Source organism: Mobula birostris, chromosome 20 (genome assembly GCF_030028105.1).
Source record: "Mobula birostris isolate sMobBir1 chromosome 20, sMobBir1.hap1, whole genome shotgun sequence".
NCBI lineage: Eukaryota > Metazoa > Chordata > Chondrichthyes > Myliobatiformes > Myliobatidae > Mobula > Mobula birostris.
In genome coordinates this window covers 13,304,152-13,321,050 of record NC_092389.1, presented here as the reverse complement: position 1 = coordinate 13,321,050, position 16,899 = coordinate 13,304,152, and the positions used below count along the sequence as shown (strand labels likewise).

The window sequence follows — 16,899 nt, the reverse complement described above, 5'->3', positions numbered from 1 at the left end:
TGTTCTGCACTTGTGACTGTACATGGATGACAAGGCTTTCAGTTTGTACTTAGCATACATGTGCTAACCTCTCTAATTGTTAAGGATAGGGATATTCGTGATTAGATGTGGTAGGGCTGCAGAGGTTTAATATGATCTGTTGGCTTATTCTCACTGGAACATAGAAGGATAGAGGGTGATTTATCAAATTATGAGGTGGACAGGTAGGGTAGATAGTCTTTTCCCCAAGGCTGGGGACTCTAATGAAAAATATTAAGGAGATTGAGGAGGGAGTCTTTCCACACAGAGACTGGTGATATCATGGAACAAGCTGACACAGAAGTAGGAGACAAAAATGCTTCTGCCCAGGTACTTGGATAACAAAGGCGTTAGCGGATAGGGGCCTGATTTAGGCAAGGGGATTAGCATAAATAAGCATCATGGTCTGTATGACAAGTTAGGCAAACAATCTTCTTTTTGGTGTTGTACAGTTATGACTCTCTTCTGAACAAATACCCAACCAATCAAAAGATAAGAGATGCTCTGTTGCTTGAACTACCTCAAGATCCCAATGTAAAAAGGCCACATGACCAAGATACTAGAGAACAGACAGCACTCATGCATTTTCATAAGAAAGGAGCAAATTATTGAAAAAGATGTTTTAAAATATCAACTGCTGACAATTTTCACTTATATAGTAATATGATTTTCACCGAATAATAGTTTCATTATTCAAACTCGATTGCAAAAAACAAGGATAATTCTCCAGCACAATTATTTGGCTTGGGTATAACTTTGTAGATACAATAAATTAATTGTCCATAGAAGTTGGTGGAGAGGAGTTAGTGATTCACATCCTTACTGAATTATTCCCTATGTACTGGGCCAGGGATCTTAGTACTGTAAATAGAGCAATAAATCAGACTTTATTGTTTGAGTAGCAATATCAGTCACATAGATTATTAGAGTAATGAATATTGAATAGAGGTCAGGCACATCCTGAAACTATTGTCTTGCAAATGTAGGAAATCTACAAACATATCTATGATTATGTGCAACTATATGCCCACCAATGTGGTTGACTCTTGGAATCAGAATCAGAATCAGGTTTATTATCACTGGCATGTGACATGAAATTTGTTAATTTAGCAGCAGCAGTTCAATGCAATACATAATATAGAAGAGAAAAAAAAAGTAAATAAATTACAGTATACATATATTGAATAGATTAACCCAATTTCCCTCAGGATCAATAAAGTATATCTATCTAAAAATTGTGCAAAAAAAACAAAAATACTGTATATTAAAAAAAGTGAGGTAGTGTCCAAGGGTTCAATGTCCATTTAGGAATCAGATGGCAGAGGGGAGGAAGCGGTTCCTGAATCACTGAGTGTGTGCCTTCAGGCTTCTGTACCTCCTACCTGCTGGTAACAGTGAGAAAAGGGCACTGGAGGTCCTTAATAATGGACGCTGCCCTTCTGAGACACCGCTCCCTAAAGATGTCCTGGGTACTTTGTAGGCTAGTATCCAAGATGGAGCTGACTAGATTTACAACCTTCTGCAGCTTCTTTCAGTCCTGTGCAGTAACCCCCCCCCCCATACCAGACAGTGATGCAGCCTGTCAGAATGCTCTCCACAGTACATCTATAGAAGTTTTTGAGTGTATTTGTTGACATGCCAAATCTCTTCAAACTCATAATAAGGTATAGCCTTCTTTATAACTACATCGATATGTTGGGACCAGGTTAGATCCTCAGAAATCTTGACTCCCAGGAACTTGAAACTGCTCACTCTCTCCACTTCTGATCCCTCTATGAGGATTCGTATGTGTTCCTTCGTCTTCCCCTTCCTGAAGTCCACAATCAGCTCTTTCGTCTTACTGACGTTGAGTGCCAGGTAGTTGCTGTGACACCACTCCACTAGTTGGCATATCTCACTCCTGTATGCCCTCTCATCACCACCTGAGATTCTACCAACAATGGTTGTATCGTCAGCAAATTTTATGGATGGTGAGACAATGAGAGAAGAGACTGTAAATGCTTTAATCTGGAGCAACAAACAATTTGCTGTAGGAACTCAGTGAGTCAAGCAGAATCTGTAAAATGAAAGAAATTGACAATGTTTTGGATCAAAACCCTACTAACCACAAGCACAGCAATTCCATTCCTCTCACAAATGCTGCTTAGCCGAGCACAGGGGCTCCCAGCCTGGGGTCCACAGTTAATGATAGGGGTCTAAGGCATAAGGAAAGGTCGGGAACCCTTAAACTAGCAGAAGGTTTAACACTTGACTTTTAACTGACCTTTGAAATGGCCTAACTGGTCACTCACCTATGGATAGGCCTACTAGGGCCTACATCCTATACTACATCTTGCTCCCCTGTTGGTTAGTGTCCATGACTTACCATTTTGGCTTATAAATTGCCACCTTCCAGCACAAAAAAGGACCTTCCAGTAGGCACAGCCTGCAGAGTAAAGGTTATGCCACATTTGACAAGAGCATCCATATCATGTTGCATGTGATGAGGCACTGAGGTAATTCATAGAAGTATTAGGGGAAAAACAAATTTTATTGTTATTTCCCTCCTACAGCTGAAAGAAAATCAGTAAGCTTTCTGGATTAAGTAATCTGTTTCTGAGCAGTCTGGATAGAATGGGTGTGGAGAGGATGTTTCCAGAATCAGAGGACACAACCTCAGAATTAAAGGACGTCCTTTAAAATGGAGATGATGAGGAACTTCTTTAGCCAGAGTTTGGTGAATCTGTGGAATTCATTGCCACACACAGCTGTAGAAACCAAGTCATTAGGTATATTTAAAGCAGAGGTTGATAGTTCCTTGATCAGTAAGGGAGTCAAAGGTTATGGGGAGAAAGCAGGAGAATGGGGTTGACTGGGAATAAGAAATCAGCTGTGATCAGAAAGCAGAGTGGACTCGATGGGCCAAATAGGCTATTTCTGCTTCCATGCCTTCTGGTCTTAATAGAATAGACCATGATAGGGTTTCCTGCCTCATCTATTGATTAAAGTTATGATATGAGAAAGTCAACCCTCGTCAATTTACCATTTCTTTTACTTGGAGCAGATAAGATCCAAATCTAATTTAATAATTTGATTTTATTTCTGTTTAATCATTTAATAGATTACGTGGCACTGCTCTTTTCTACTATGCTACCTTATGTCAGAATTGAAAGCTTCATTAAGATCAACTGCTTGAACCACTCATTCTCCTCCTTATATGGCGGCACAGCAGTGGAAACCGTCCTGGACCCAGCACACAAGAGCCAATGCAAAGAAAGCACAGCAGCACCTCTGCTTCCTGAGGAGTTTGTGAAGATCCGGGCATGACTTTGCTAAAATTCTCTCGATGTGTGATGGAGAGTATATTGACTGGCTGCATCACAGCCTGGTATGGAAACACCAATGCCCTTCAAAGGAAAATCCTACAAAAAGTAGTGGTCACAGACCAATCCATCACGGGTAAAGCCTTCCCAACCAGTGAGCACATCTACATGGAGCACTGTTGCAGGAAAGCAGCATCCATCATCAGGGACCCCCACCACCCAGACCATCTCTCTTCTCACTGCCACCATCAGGAAGGTGGTACAGGAGCTTCGGGACCCACATCACCAGGTTCAGGAACAATTATACTCCTCAACTATCAGGCTCTTGAACCAAAGATGATAATTTCACTCAACTTCTCTTGCCCCATCACTGAAATGTTCCCACAACCTATGGACTCACTTTCAAGGACTCTTCACCCCATGTTCTCGAGATTTATTGATTATTTACCTTATTTATTTTCTTTTTGTATTTACACAGTTTATTGTCTTTTGCAGACTGGTTGAGCACCCCAATGGTGTGATCTTCAATTGATTCTGTTATAATTATTATTCTATTATGGATTTACTGAGTATGCCCACAAGGAAATGAATCTCACAGTTGCATATGGTGACATACATGTAATTTGATAATAAATTTACTTTGAACTTTGAAACTACTGGGAATGCACATCTCACACAATCTCTCAAGGTCCCAGATCAACCCTTCACAATCAAAAAACCTCACCTACGTTGAGGAGGCTGAAGAGAGCTGGACTATGCCCATCAATACTCACGACATTCTATAGATGCGCGGTAGAGAGCATCCTAACATCCTACATCACTGCACAGTATGCAAACTGTACTGCAAGAGACAGGAAGGCTCTGCAACGTATAGTGGGGAGTTGAGGCTTTGTTTCATCAAAATGTTCATGAGGAGAGGCTAGGCCATAGGTAGATTTTCTTTTGTCCTTCCTTTACTTCTTATTGCACATTTGGAACCGTGGGGATGCCAGACAGGATACCGGAATATTCCTCTTGCAGGGTGTGGGAAATGAAGGAGACCTTCAGTGTTCCTGACAACTTCACCTGCAAGAAGTGCATCCAGCTACAGCTTCTAACAGACTGTGTTGAGGAGTTGGAGTTGGAACTGGATGAACTCCAGATCATTCAGAAGGCTGAAGGGCTGATAGACAGGACATACAAGGAGATAGTTACACCCAAGGTGCAGGACACAGGTAACTGAGTGAACATTGGGAGGGTGAAAGGGGATAGGCAGCCAGTGCAGAGTACCCTGTGGCCATTCTCCTCAACAACAGGTATCTTGCTTTGGATACTATTGGGGGGAATGACCTAGCAGAGGAAAGTCACAGTGGTTGGGTCTCTGGCACTGAGTCTGGCTCTGTGGCTCAGGAGGGAAGGTGGAAAAGAAACTAGCTGTAGTGATAGGGGATTCATTGGTTAGGGGAACAGAAAGGAAGTTCTATGAATGGAAACAAGATTCCTGGATACCAGGATCTGGGACATCTCTGATCGAGTCCTCAACATTCTTAAGTGGGAGGGTGAGCAGCCAGAGGTCGTGGTCCATGCAGGTATCAATGACATAGGAAGGAAGAGTGACAAGGTTCTGCAAAGTGAGTTCAGGGAGTTAGGTGCTAAGTTAGAAGACAGGACCTCCAAGGTTGGGATCTCAGGATTGCTACACATGCTAGTGAGGTCTGAACTAGGAAGATCATAAAGTTTAACATGTGGCTATGGAGATGGTACAGGAGGGAGGGTGTCAGATTTTTGGATCATAGGGCTGTCTTCCAGGAAAGATGGGACCTGTACTGAAGAGACAGTTTGCCCTGAACTAGAAGGGGACCAATATCCTAGCGGGAAGGTTTGCTAGTGTTACACAGGGGTGGAGGGTGGGGGTTTAAACTAGAGTTGCAAGGGGATGGGAACCAGAGCTTCAGAGCAGATAGTGGAGAGGTTGTGAAGACATGTTGCCATTGAGAGTGGGGAAGATTCAAACAAGAGGACATAAGTTGAGAGTTAAAGGGAGGAAGTTTAGGGGTAACATGAGGGGAAACTTCTTTACTCAGAGAGTGGTAGCTGTGTGGAATGAGCTTCCAGCAGAAGTGGTTGAGGCAGGTTCGATGTTGTCATTTAAAGTTAAATTGGACAGCTATATGGACAGGAAAGGAATGGAGGGTTATGGGCTGAGTGCAGGTCGGTGGGACTAGGTGAGAGTAAGAGTTCGGCACGGACTAGAAGGGCTGAGATGGCCTGTTTCCGTGCTGTAATTGTTATATGGTCATATGTTGCCAAGACCTCAAAGTCAGGAATCAAAAGGTTGAGCATGGTGTGCCTAATGTTCTGAGCTGTGTATACTTCAATACAAGGATTATTGAAAGAAAAGCAGATGAGCTCAGGGCATGGAATTATGATATTGTAGCCATTAGTGAGACTTGGTTTCAGGAGTGGCAGGATTGGCTGCTCAGTATTCTGGGGTTCCATTGTTTAGATGTGACAGAGAAGGAGGGATTAAAGAGGGAGGAGTCGTTTTACTAGTCAGGGAAGATGTCTTGGCAGTGCTGTGTCAGGACAGACTAGAGAACTCAGTGAGTGAGGCTTTAAGGGTGGGACTGAGGAATAAGAATGGTATGACCGTGTTAATGGAGCTATATTACAGAACACCCAAAAGTGATAGTCCTATCCTAGATACGATAGGACCCCTGATGAAGATGGCAGAGTTTGTCTTCGAAATGTCAGTTATAATTGACACCTTAACCCGGCTGGAAGCCCAAGAAGAGTTTATTCATCAGAAACACTGGGAAAGCACTGGATCCTTTTTAGAGAGGATAGAGTTTGTCACATGTGTTCAGGAAAGTTCCCTTAATCAGTACATACAGGTCCCAACGAGAGAGTGTGCGATACTTGATTTAGTAAGGAATGAGACAGGGCAAGTGATCGAAGTTTGTGTATGGGGAATACTTTGCATCTAATGATATAGTACCATTAGTTTCAAAGTAAGTATTGAAAAAGATTGGTCTGATCTGCCGGTTGAGATTCTAAGTGCAGAAATGCCAATTTTGATAGTATCAGAAATGACCTGGCAAGTGTGGATTGGGAAGGTGTACTTGGTAAGTGGGAGGCCTTCAAAAGTGAAATTTTGAGAATACAAATCTTGTATGTGCCTGTAGGAATAAAAGGTAAAGATAACAGGTTGAGGGAATCTTGGTTTTCAAGATATATTGAGGTCCAAGTTAAGAAAGAAAAAGGTGCATAGCAGATATAGGCAGGTAGAAACAAATGAGGTACTTCTGGAGTATAATAAATGCAAGAGAACACTTCAGGAGAGCTAAAGGGCATGAGGTTGCCTTAGCAGACGTGAAGAAGAATCCTAAGGGATTCCACAGATGCGTTAAGAGCAAAAGGATTGCAAGGGACAAAATTGGTTCCCTGGAAGATCAGAATGGTAATCTATGCATGGAGCCTTTTTGCTTCTGTGTTTACTCGGGAGATGGACATAGAGTCTGCAGATGTGAGGCAAAGCAGCAGCAAAGTCATGGACCCTACACAGATTACAGAGGAGGAGGTATTTGCTGTCTTGATGCAAATTAGGGTGGATAAATCTCCAGGGCCTGACAAGATGTTCCTTTGGACCCTGTGGGAGGCAAGTGCAGAAATTACAGGGGCCCTAGCAGAGATATTTAAATCATCCTAAGCCGCAGGTGAGGTGCTGGAGAATTGGAGGATAGCTAATGTTATTTTGCTGTTTAAGAAAGCTTCTAAAGATAAACCAGGGAATTATAGGCCTGTGAGCCTGACATCAGTAGTGGGGAAGTTATTGGAAAGTATTCTACGGGACTGTATAGACAAGTGTTTGGATAGACAGGGACTGATTAGGGATAGTCAGCATGACTTTATGTATGGTAGGTTGTGTCTAACCAATCTTATAGTTTTTTTGAGGAAGTTACCAGGAAAGTTGATGAAGGCAAAGCAGTTAGTGTTATCTACATGGACTTTTGCTAGGCTTTTGATGAGGTTCCACTTGGGAGGTTGGTCAGGAAGGTTCATTCACCTGGCATTCAAGATGAAGTGGTAAATTGGATTAGACATTGGCTTCGTGGGAGAAGCCAGAGAGTGGTAATAAATAGTTGCCTTTCTGACTGGAGGCCTCTTACTAGTGGAATGCTGCAGGGATCAGTGCTGGGTCCATTGCTGTTTGTCATCAATATCAATGATTAAATCATAATTTGGTAACTGGGTCAGCAAATTTGTAGATGACACCAAGATTGGGGGTGTAGTGAACAGCGAGGAAAACTACAAACAAGAGAAAATCTGTAGATGCTGGAAATCCGAGCAACACACACAAAATGCTGGAGGAACTCAGGCAGCCTGCCGAAGGGTTTTGGCCCAAAATGCCAACTGTACTTTTTTTTTTCTATAGATGCTGCTTGGCCTGCTGAGTTCCTCCAGTATTTTATGGGTGTAGCGAGGAAGACTATCAGAGCTTGCAATGGGATCTGGACCAGCTTGAAAAATGGACTGAAAAACAGCAGATGGAAGTTAATGCAGACAAGTGCAAGGTGTTGTAGGACCAGTCAGGGTAGATCTTACACAGTAAATGGTAGGACACTGAGGAGCGCATTAGAATAAATGGATCTGGGAATACAGGTACACCATTCATTGAAAGTGGCAGCACAGGTAGATAGGGTCATAAAGAAAGTTTTTGGCACATTGGCCTTCATAAATCAAAGTACCGAGCAGAGGAAATGGGATGTTACGTTGAAGTTGTACAAGACGTTAGTGAGGCTTAGTTTGGAGTATTGTAAGGAGTTTTAGTCACCTACCTGCAGGAAAGATGTAAATAAGGTTGAAAGGCTCACAGAAAATTTACAAGGATGTTGCCAGGACTGGAGGATCTGAGTTATAAGGAAAGATTGAATAGGTTTGGACTTTATTCCTTGGAAAGTAGAAGACTAAGGGGAGATTTGATAGAGGTATACAAAATTATGAGTATAGATGGGTAAATGCAAGCAGGCTTTTTCACTGAGGTAGGGTGGGACTACAAACACAGGTCATAGGTTAAGTGTGAAAGATTAAATATTTTAGAGGAACATGAGGGAAAACGTCTTCACTCAGAGGGTGGTGAGAATTTGGAATGAGCTGCCAGCGTAAGTGGTGGATGCAAGCTCGATTTCAACATTTAAGAGAATTTGTATGGTGGTGGCATCCGTTAGTCTCGCGAGACCATGGATCTGCGCCTGGAAGGTCTAGCTTCAGTCTCCCTGTTGTGCCGTCGTGGTGAGGCAACGCTGGAGTGTCCTCTCCAGGGCGTAGGCCTGGGCAAAGTTGCATGGAAGACCGGCAGTTGCCCATGCAGCAAGTCTCCCCTCTCCACAACACTGATGTTGTCCAAGGGCCGATACAGCTTGGCACCAGTGTCGTCGCAGGAGTTGCCAGAACAAGGTTGAAGGCAACATCAGACTGCCTTAGGGGCTCCAGCTCCGGATTTGTCCTCAGGGCTTACTCCCGAAGCCTTTCCCATCAGTGGGTATGGCCGCAAGGCAGCGGTGGTTTGAAATCAGAGTTTTCCCTCTCTTAGATGGACTGCCTTCCCAGGCTGACGAGCTCCATCTATCCGAAGCACTGGTTTTAAGGCACCAGGACCTGCCTTCGCCCCTTCTCCTGTCAGTAGAAACAGTTCCACTGGGCTCAGAGGCTAAGCCACACGAGAAGGCCAGGAGTTGGCCTTGGTTGTCAGAGGCTATTTGAGGCGCATGTCGTGAGGAGCACTTTTAGGTAGTGGGAGCTTGTCCCCACTACCACTCCTCGGCTTGACAACCTTGGAACCATTTGTATAGGTACATGGATAGTAGGGCTATGGATGGCTAAGGTTCAGGTGCATGACGATAGGAGTAGGCAGCTTAAATGATTCAGCCACAGACTGCATAGGCCAAAGGGCCCATTTCTGAGCTGTCCTTTTCTATGACTCTATGATTGGCAGCTCAATGTTCCAGGGTTCCATTGCTTTAGATGTGATAGAGCGGGAGTGACAAAAGGAAGGGGGTGGCATTACTAGTCAGGGAAAATGTCACGGCAGTACTCAGTCAGGACAGATTGAAGTACTCATCTAGTGAGGCTTTATGGGTGAAACTAAGGAACATGAAAGGTATGACCATGTTAATGGGGCTACATTACAGATCACCCAACAGTCCACAGGATTTAGAGGAACAAATTTGTAGAGAGATTGCACTGTTGCTAGAAACATAAGGTTATTATAGTAGGTGATTACAGTTTTCCACATATTGACTGGGACCCCTATACGGTAAAAGGGCTGGATGGGAAAGAGTGTCAAGTGTGTTCAGGAAAGTTTCCTTCATCAGTACAGAGGTCCCAACTAGAGAGTGTGATACTACATCTCCTATTACAGGATGAGATGGGGCAGGTAACAGAAGTTTGCATAGAGGAAGTCTTTGTATCTAGGATCATAATGCAATTAGTTTCAAGGTAATTATGGAAAAAGACAGGTCTGGTTCTCGGGTTGAGATTCTAAATTGGAGAAAGGCCAATTTTGATGGTATCAGAAAGGGTCTGGCAAGTATGGATTGGGACAGGTTGTTTTCTAGCAAAGTGTACTTGGTAAGGGGAAGGCCTTCAACAGCGAAATTTTGAGAGTACGGAGTTTACACACTTCTGTCACAATAAAAGGTAAGAATAACGTGTTTAGGGAACCTTGGTTTTCAGAAGATATTGAGGCCCTGGTTAAGAAACAGGAGTTGCACAGGCAGGAACAAATGAAGTACTTATGGAGTAAAAGAAATGCAAGAGAATACTTAAGAAGAAAATCGGGAGGGCTAAAAGAAGACATGAGGTTGCTCTAGCAGGCAAGATGAAGGAGAATCCTAAAGGGCTTCTACAAATATTATAAGAGCAATAGAATAGCAAGAGAAAAATTGGTTCTCTGGAAGCTCAGAGAAGTAACATCTGCATGGAGCCAAAAGAGATGGGGGGTGGGGTAGGAAAGAGGTTTTAATGAATTTTTTACATCTGTATTTATTTGGGAGACAGACACATAGTCTATTGATGTGAGGATATGTAGCATGGAGGGCATGGACCCCATACAGATTTCAGAGTAGGAAGGGTTTGCTGTCTAGAGGCAAATTGTGTATCTAAATCCTCAGGGCCTAGCAAGTTTGCTTTGGGAGGAGGTTGCTGAAATTGCAGGGGCCCTGGCAGAAATACTTACAACACCCCTAGCCATGGGTGAGGTGCGGAGGATTGGAGGATAGCTAATGTTGTTCCATTGTTTAAGAAAGGCTTTAAAAATAATCCAGGATGGATTAATACAAGATAGTGAGCCTGACGTCAGTAGTGGGCAAGTTATTGAAAGGTATCCCAAGGGATCAGATATACAAGTATTTGGATGGACAAGGACTGATTAGGATAGTCAATATGACTTTGTGCATGTCAAGTCGTATCTAGCTAATCAGAATTTTTCAAGGAAGTTACCAGGAAAGATGAAGGCAAGGCAGTGGATGTTGTCTACATGGACATTAGTAAGGCCTTTGATAAAGTCCCGCATGGGAGGTTAGTCAAGAAGGTTCAGTCGCTTCGGATGAAATTTAATGCAGACAAGTGTGAAGTGTTGTACTTTGGTGTGGACCAACTAAGGTAGGTCTTACACAGTGAGTGGTAGGGCAGCACAGGTCCATAATTTGTTGAAAGTGGTGTCACAGGTAGATAGGGCTAAATAGAAACCCTTTGGTATATTGGCCTTCATAAATCAATGTATTGAGGACAAGCATTGGGATGTTATGTTGAAATTGTACAAGATGTTGGTGAGGCCCAATTTGGAGTATTGTGTAAAGTTTTGATCACCTACCTACAGGAAAGATGTAAATAAGTTTGAGTGCAGAAAAAAAATTTTGAGTATGTTGCCAGGACTTGAGGAATAGGGAAAGGTTGAATAGATAATGATTTTATTCCCTGGAGTGTAGAATGAGGGGAAAGTTGATAGAAGTATACAAAATTCTGAGCAGTATAGATAGGGCAAGCGCAAGCCGACTTTTTTGACTGAGGTTGGGTAAAACTAGAACTAGAGGTCATGGGTTAAGTGTGAAAGGTGAAATGCTTAAGGACAGCTGAGGGGGAATTTCTTTACTCAGAGGGTGGCGAGAGTGTGGAACGAGCTGCCAGCACAAGTGGTGGATCTGGGGTCAATTTCAACATTCAAGAGAAATTTGGTTAAGTCCATGGGTGAGAGATGGTCCAGGTACATGTCAATGGGAGTAGGCAGATTAATGGTTTGGCACGGATTAGATGGGCTGAAGGCACTGTTTCTGTGTTGTCGTGTTTTTAGACTCTAACAATAAAAAATAGATTTATTTTAAACAATTACATATTCAGCTCACTGAATTAAACATAGTGCAGCCAGTGAAGCTGATCTTAGCAGCTGTCCGTTTTACGGATCATACAAACAATACTCATTAAAGAAAACACAAATTTACAAAAAAAAAACCAACATTATTTATATAAAAAAATTCAGCCTCCATGCACTGATTGATTTTCTACTGATTGCATTATGACATGATGGTTACCAAGTTTTAGCCAACCTATTCAGCAACTAAATTAAAGAAATATCAGAATGCTTCTTGCACCCCTGTTGCTGCTTTGAAGATCTTTGACCAAATGAACATTTCTGTTAACTCATTTTGTATTTCTGAAGTAAACAGCAAGCTATCATTAACTGCAGTATATAGTGTTCTCTATATCCAATGGCTCACTTGACGGATATACCACCCAATTTAAAAAGAAGTCACTCAGCCCACAAAGGGGGAAAGAAATCCTTCAAGTCCAGACCCATTCAATACTTTTTCACCCAATGTTCACAAATATCCAACCTTCAGAAAGAACTACTGGATGCTATCAAAAGTGGGAGGGGGAGAGTTACCATATGTTCCCATAATCACCATTGAAGTTAATTGCAATGCTGTACCTCATTATCAAAAGCCCTCAATTAGCATGACTTATTTCCTGCCTCAACATCTTTATTGGGAAAACCATGGGAAAAATAAAACAGCCTTTAAGTCCTAGACATGGGTCAGAAAATACTGAGTTATTTACTGAGTCGGTTACACGAACCTTAAAGAATTTTAGCTAATCTTTACTGCTATTAACAACTACATTCCAAGGTCCCAGGAAAATAGCATAGAAACCCAAAACCTGCAATAATTAAGATTCTGCTTGTCAAAATGATCTAAATTCATTGTAAACATGAACAGATTACAGAGTAGGGGCTTAATTCCATTGTGCCTGTTTTAATAGGGGGTGCAGGGCGTAGGAACAGCTCAGTAAGAGAGAGTAGCTGGGTGTGCTGCTTCGAGCATCTCCAGGTCATACTCAATTAATTAACATTGTTGGTCTAAAATTCTAAAGGGATTGGACAGGCTAGATGCAGGAAGGTTGTTCCTGATGTTGGGGAAGTCCAGAATGAGGGGTCACAGTTTGAGGATAAAGGGGAAGCCTTTTAGGACCGAGATGAGGAAAAACTTCTTCACACAGAGAGTGGTGAATCTGTGGAATTCTCTGCCACAGGAAACAGTTGAGGCCAGTTTAAGAAGGAGTTAGATATGGCCCTTGTGGCTTAAGGGATCCGGGGATATGGAGAGAAGGCTGGTACAGGGTTCTGAATTGGATGATCAGCCATGATCATACTGAATGGCAGTGCAGGGTCAAAGGGCCGAATGGCCTACTCCTGCACCTATTTTCTATGTTTCTGTGACTCCTGACCAGATTCACATCTTGGCTTGTGAATGGGGGCAGAAATAATTCAACAAGAAAGGACTAGGAGAAAATCCTCAAAACTCTATGGCTGGAAGTGATTTCATTACACTTCATTGAAAGTGGGGGGCAGGGGTAGTGGGAAATATATTTCTTCACATTTGTTCTCCACTCAGTACAAAAAAAACAACAGGACATCTAGGCTGGAGTCTACTCTTGAGGCCAAGGGAAATAAAGAGCAGCACGATAATATAGCTGGTACTGCTGCTGTTTCACAGTTCCAACAACCCGGGCCTCTGATGCCATCTGTGTGGAGTCTACATGTTCTCTCTGTCAGTGCATGGGATTCCTCCAGCCATGGTGATTTCCTTCCAAAGATGTATAGCTGGTAGGTTAATTGCAGAATATGTTACCCCAAGTACACAGGTGAGTGATAGAAACATAGGACTTGATGGGAATGTGTAGAAAATAAGTTACAGAGAAAATTATGGAAGGGAAGTACGATTGCTCAGAAGGCTGGCAAAGACTCAATGGACTAAAATAAAATGTCTTCCGATGTTGTAAGGAAATAGGGGAGTTAAAACTTACTGGGCTTTTTGGTGGCCATCAACCCTTTCTGCCAGTTTTAAAGATTGACCACCATCTTTATATCATTTAATTTGTCTCACCTTCCACTATCAGATTTTAAATGTGTTCTTTCTTCCCCTTAATTCACCTTATTCATTCCCCCCCCCCCCTTAGCTCCAATGAAAGATGATTAACTCAAGCATAATTTTTTTCCTCAGACATTGCCTGATAACCCCTAAGCTGGGTCTTTTTGTGCTCAAATTTGGGGTAAGGTTTGAATTCAAAGTTCAAAATCTCCATCTACATTATATAAAAAAGGTTGGAGAGTGGAACAGCATATCGAAGATGAAATGCCCAATACTTCTGCAATGTGTTTAAGACAATCCAAGTGCTTGTTATCACCAAATTCACATTAAAAAGACATTAAAAAAAATAATGTGCTGTTGTCTTCTCTTCTTACTAATACCTGTTATCCCCAAAAAGTTTCATCCATCTCTTTAAATTCCATAATCTGCAGAAAGCAAACCCAATGCATGGTACTTGACAGAGTAAATCTACACTAAGTGTTTCCAATCTGAACCACATGCAAAATTTGGGTCCCTAGCACAAACAAGAACACCTCAAACATCATTTGCCATCAAAGATCTCCAAACATAGTTGCTAGAGCATTAATCATCTCTTGTCTGGCTTCCCATCCACCAGATGAGAAAGAAATTACTTTAGCTATTCATCCTGGAATAGACACTTGTGCTGTTAGAAACCACGACTGTTGCCACTTATATTACTGCAGATGAAGAACGTCACTTTGAAAAGTCATACTTGTGCAACAGAAAGCATGCATTATTCAGCCATATTCTGCAGTGGTAAACGTTTGGTACTTGAAAGATTGTTATTCGTTTAACCAATGTCTTTATCATTTAATGCATGATACGTTTCACCATCAAGATCTCCAATTCCATCTCAAGTTCTCATTCCAAGACAAAAATTGTTTGAACAAAAAAAATGGATCTGAAATGATGCAGATCCATACCCAGTGCCTCAAATATGTATCTGCAGCAACCCCATTCCATCTTTGATGAGTTTTAATTACAACAGCAAACAAATAAGTGTCCATTATCTCAAAATAATTCACATTTTTTGAAAAAAACATAAGAAAATTATACATAGGTGGACCCTATAGGAAGCTCAGAAATGCAGGATTATTGGGCTCTCCCCTGTGCAGTTCACCATTAATTAAAAAAATTCACATCTGACAGAAAAAACAACCTATTAAAAAGTTGGCTATTTCTTTTTTTTAAATAATTAAAGGAAGCAGTGAGTTTGGTTTCCCAATGCCTTATAGAAGTAAATTACTAATGTAACATTCTTGAATAGCAGTACTTAGATTAGTCATGGATGGAAAAAAAATCTACATTCTGACACCAATGGCTAAGGATCTGCATAGAAACTTGAATCTCAGATTGCCAAACCATCATTGGACCACCCACAACAAAATATTTTTATCTATCATGATTTTTTAAAAAAATAATCTGCTACACTGGCTTTTTCCTGTCCAAGCTATTTCAAACAGTTGATCAGAAATATACATCTACAGTTTGTAAAATCATTTGTCGGCAAAGAGGGCAATTGTGTTGATAGGCGGGCTGCTGCAAGAGGATACCCGTGCAGCCTTGACAGAGACACAGGTGTCTGCATGGAAGCAACAACACAGATTTTGCTTGGTCCTGACAGATGACACATTTCTTTCGTTCTTCTTGCTCCCTCAAGAGCATCCAGAGGTCATTCTCTGCAGGGACATTGTCATTCTTGTCTCTGGTGCCTTCTGGTCGCAAAGGCTGATCTCCAGTTTCTGGACCACTAGCACGAGTCTCAGGCACAACCACCTGTTGCTCTTCAGCAATGTTCTCTCCTTGGTCACGGCTTGATTCTGTTTCTTCCAGCATATTGACTGGTTGTTGTACTACAGCTGTTTGGTCCTCTGAGTTCCTATCAGGAAAAACCTGAATCCATCTTATTTGGTCAAGTGGCCAGAAATTCACATAGCCTGGGTTAAGTCTCTGCAGCTGTTGACTGTACACTCGCCGCCAGGTCTCCGAATTTACCATTAGCTGTGCATTAGTCACTACTAGTGTGCAGAAATGCAAGATCTCTCTCCTTACCCGGTTAAGATTTGGAGCAGTATTTAAATGAAGACTCACTTGATTAACAATCCTCAACACGATCTCTGGGTTTGCGTAGATCATTGTGCTGGAAATGACAATAAAAGTGATTGCCAAGCCGTAGAGATTTAAGAGAAACAAGTCCGCCAGGACGCTGGAGACAGAGATGAGCACTTCAATCACAAACTGGCAAGGGGTCCAGAGCAGGATCACGTTGCCCACCACGCTGCTGGATAGGTAGGTCAGGATGGAAGCAAGAGCCTCTGCAGCCTTCACCAAAGGGTCGCCCAGCACTGCGACTACCGACAAAAGGTTCTGTGTCCCAATGAGGAACATGTTGATGATGGTGTTGACCAAGTAGGCTACCAGGCTGGCCAGGATCCCCACGGCATCCCACAGTTGCTTGAGGAAGAGGTGTCCGGAGCAGAAGGCAGTGGTGAGGCCCCGCTGCAGCTCCTCACGTCCCCGCACGCTCAGGTAGGACATCAGGTGCCCCACCATCTTCAGACTCTCGGCCAGGCCACATACCGCCCTCAGTAGACTGCACACCAGGTTGAAGGCGAGCTGCAGGCCGCCGCGGCACAGCTCGGCTGCCTCCAGTGCCAATAGGCAAAGCAGGTTGGAACAGAGGCTGAGCACATAGGCGGCAGCCGCGGGGATGGAGAGGGCCAGGTGCACCAGGGCCGACACCACCGCCACCACCGTGGACACTAGCCAGAAGTTGAGGTCCAGCAGGAAGTAGAGCAAGTCGAGGGCTCGGACCAAGCCGACAATGAGACTGGCCATGGCGTGGACCAGAAAGCCACCGCTGCAGCCCCAAAGACCCGCCCCCGCCACAACCGTCAAGCACGATTCAAACATAAACACGCAGCCCGAAGCAACCGATCGAAGAGATGAGCGGCGAGGCAGCACAGACGAGCGCCGAGAGCAGCTCAGGCACCGGCCCGTTTAAAGCCCTTCGCAATGCAGCAAGCTAAAGATTGATTTCATATTTAGCTTGGTCTTGATTTCACTATCGTCATCATCAATATTACTTAACTCCGCGGGACAAGTATTGTTTATTTACCTCCAGAGTTGCTGCCTGTCCTGCGGAGTTTCTCCGA

At 43.0% G+C, this 16,899-nt stretch overlaps 1 protein-coding gene across 1 annotated transcript; it reads right to left on the bottom strand.

The window, feature by feature from the left end:
• Window positions 1-11,803: 11,803 nt before the first annotated feature.
• Window positions 11,804-16,600, bottom strand: rnf26 (ring finger protein 26). Its single transcript, XM_072238786.1, has one exon. The coding sequence runs from the start codon at window positions 16,580-16,582 to the stop codon at window positions 15,212-15,214; it is 1,371 nt and encodes a 456-aa protein (XP_072094887.1). The 5' UTR covers window positions 16,583-16,600; the 3' UTR covers window positions 11,804-15,211.
• Window positions 16,601-16,899: the final 299 nt, after the last annotated feature.

Bases quoted from the DNA above. Each gene is read 5' to 3' on its own strand.
- rnf26 (XM_072238786.1), bottom strand. From the start codon at position 16,582: ATGGCCAGTCTCATTGTCGGCTTGGTCCGAGCCCTCGACTTGCTCTAC.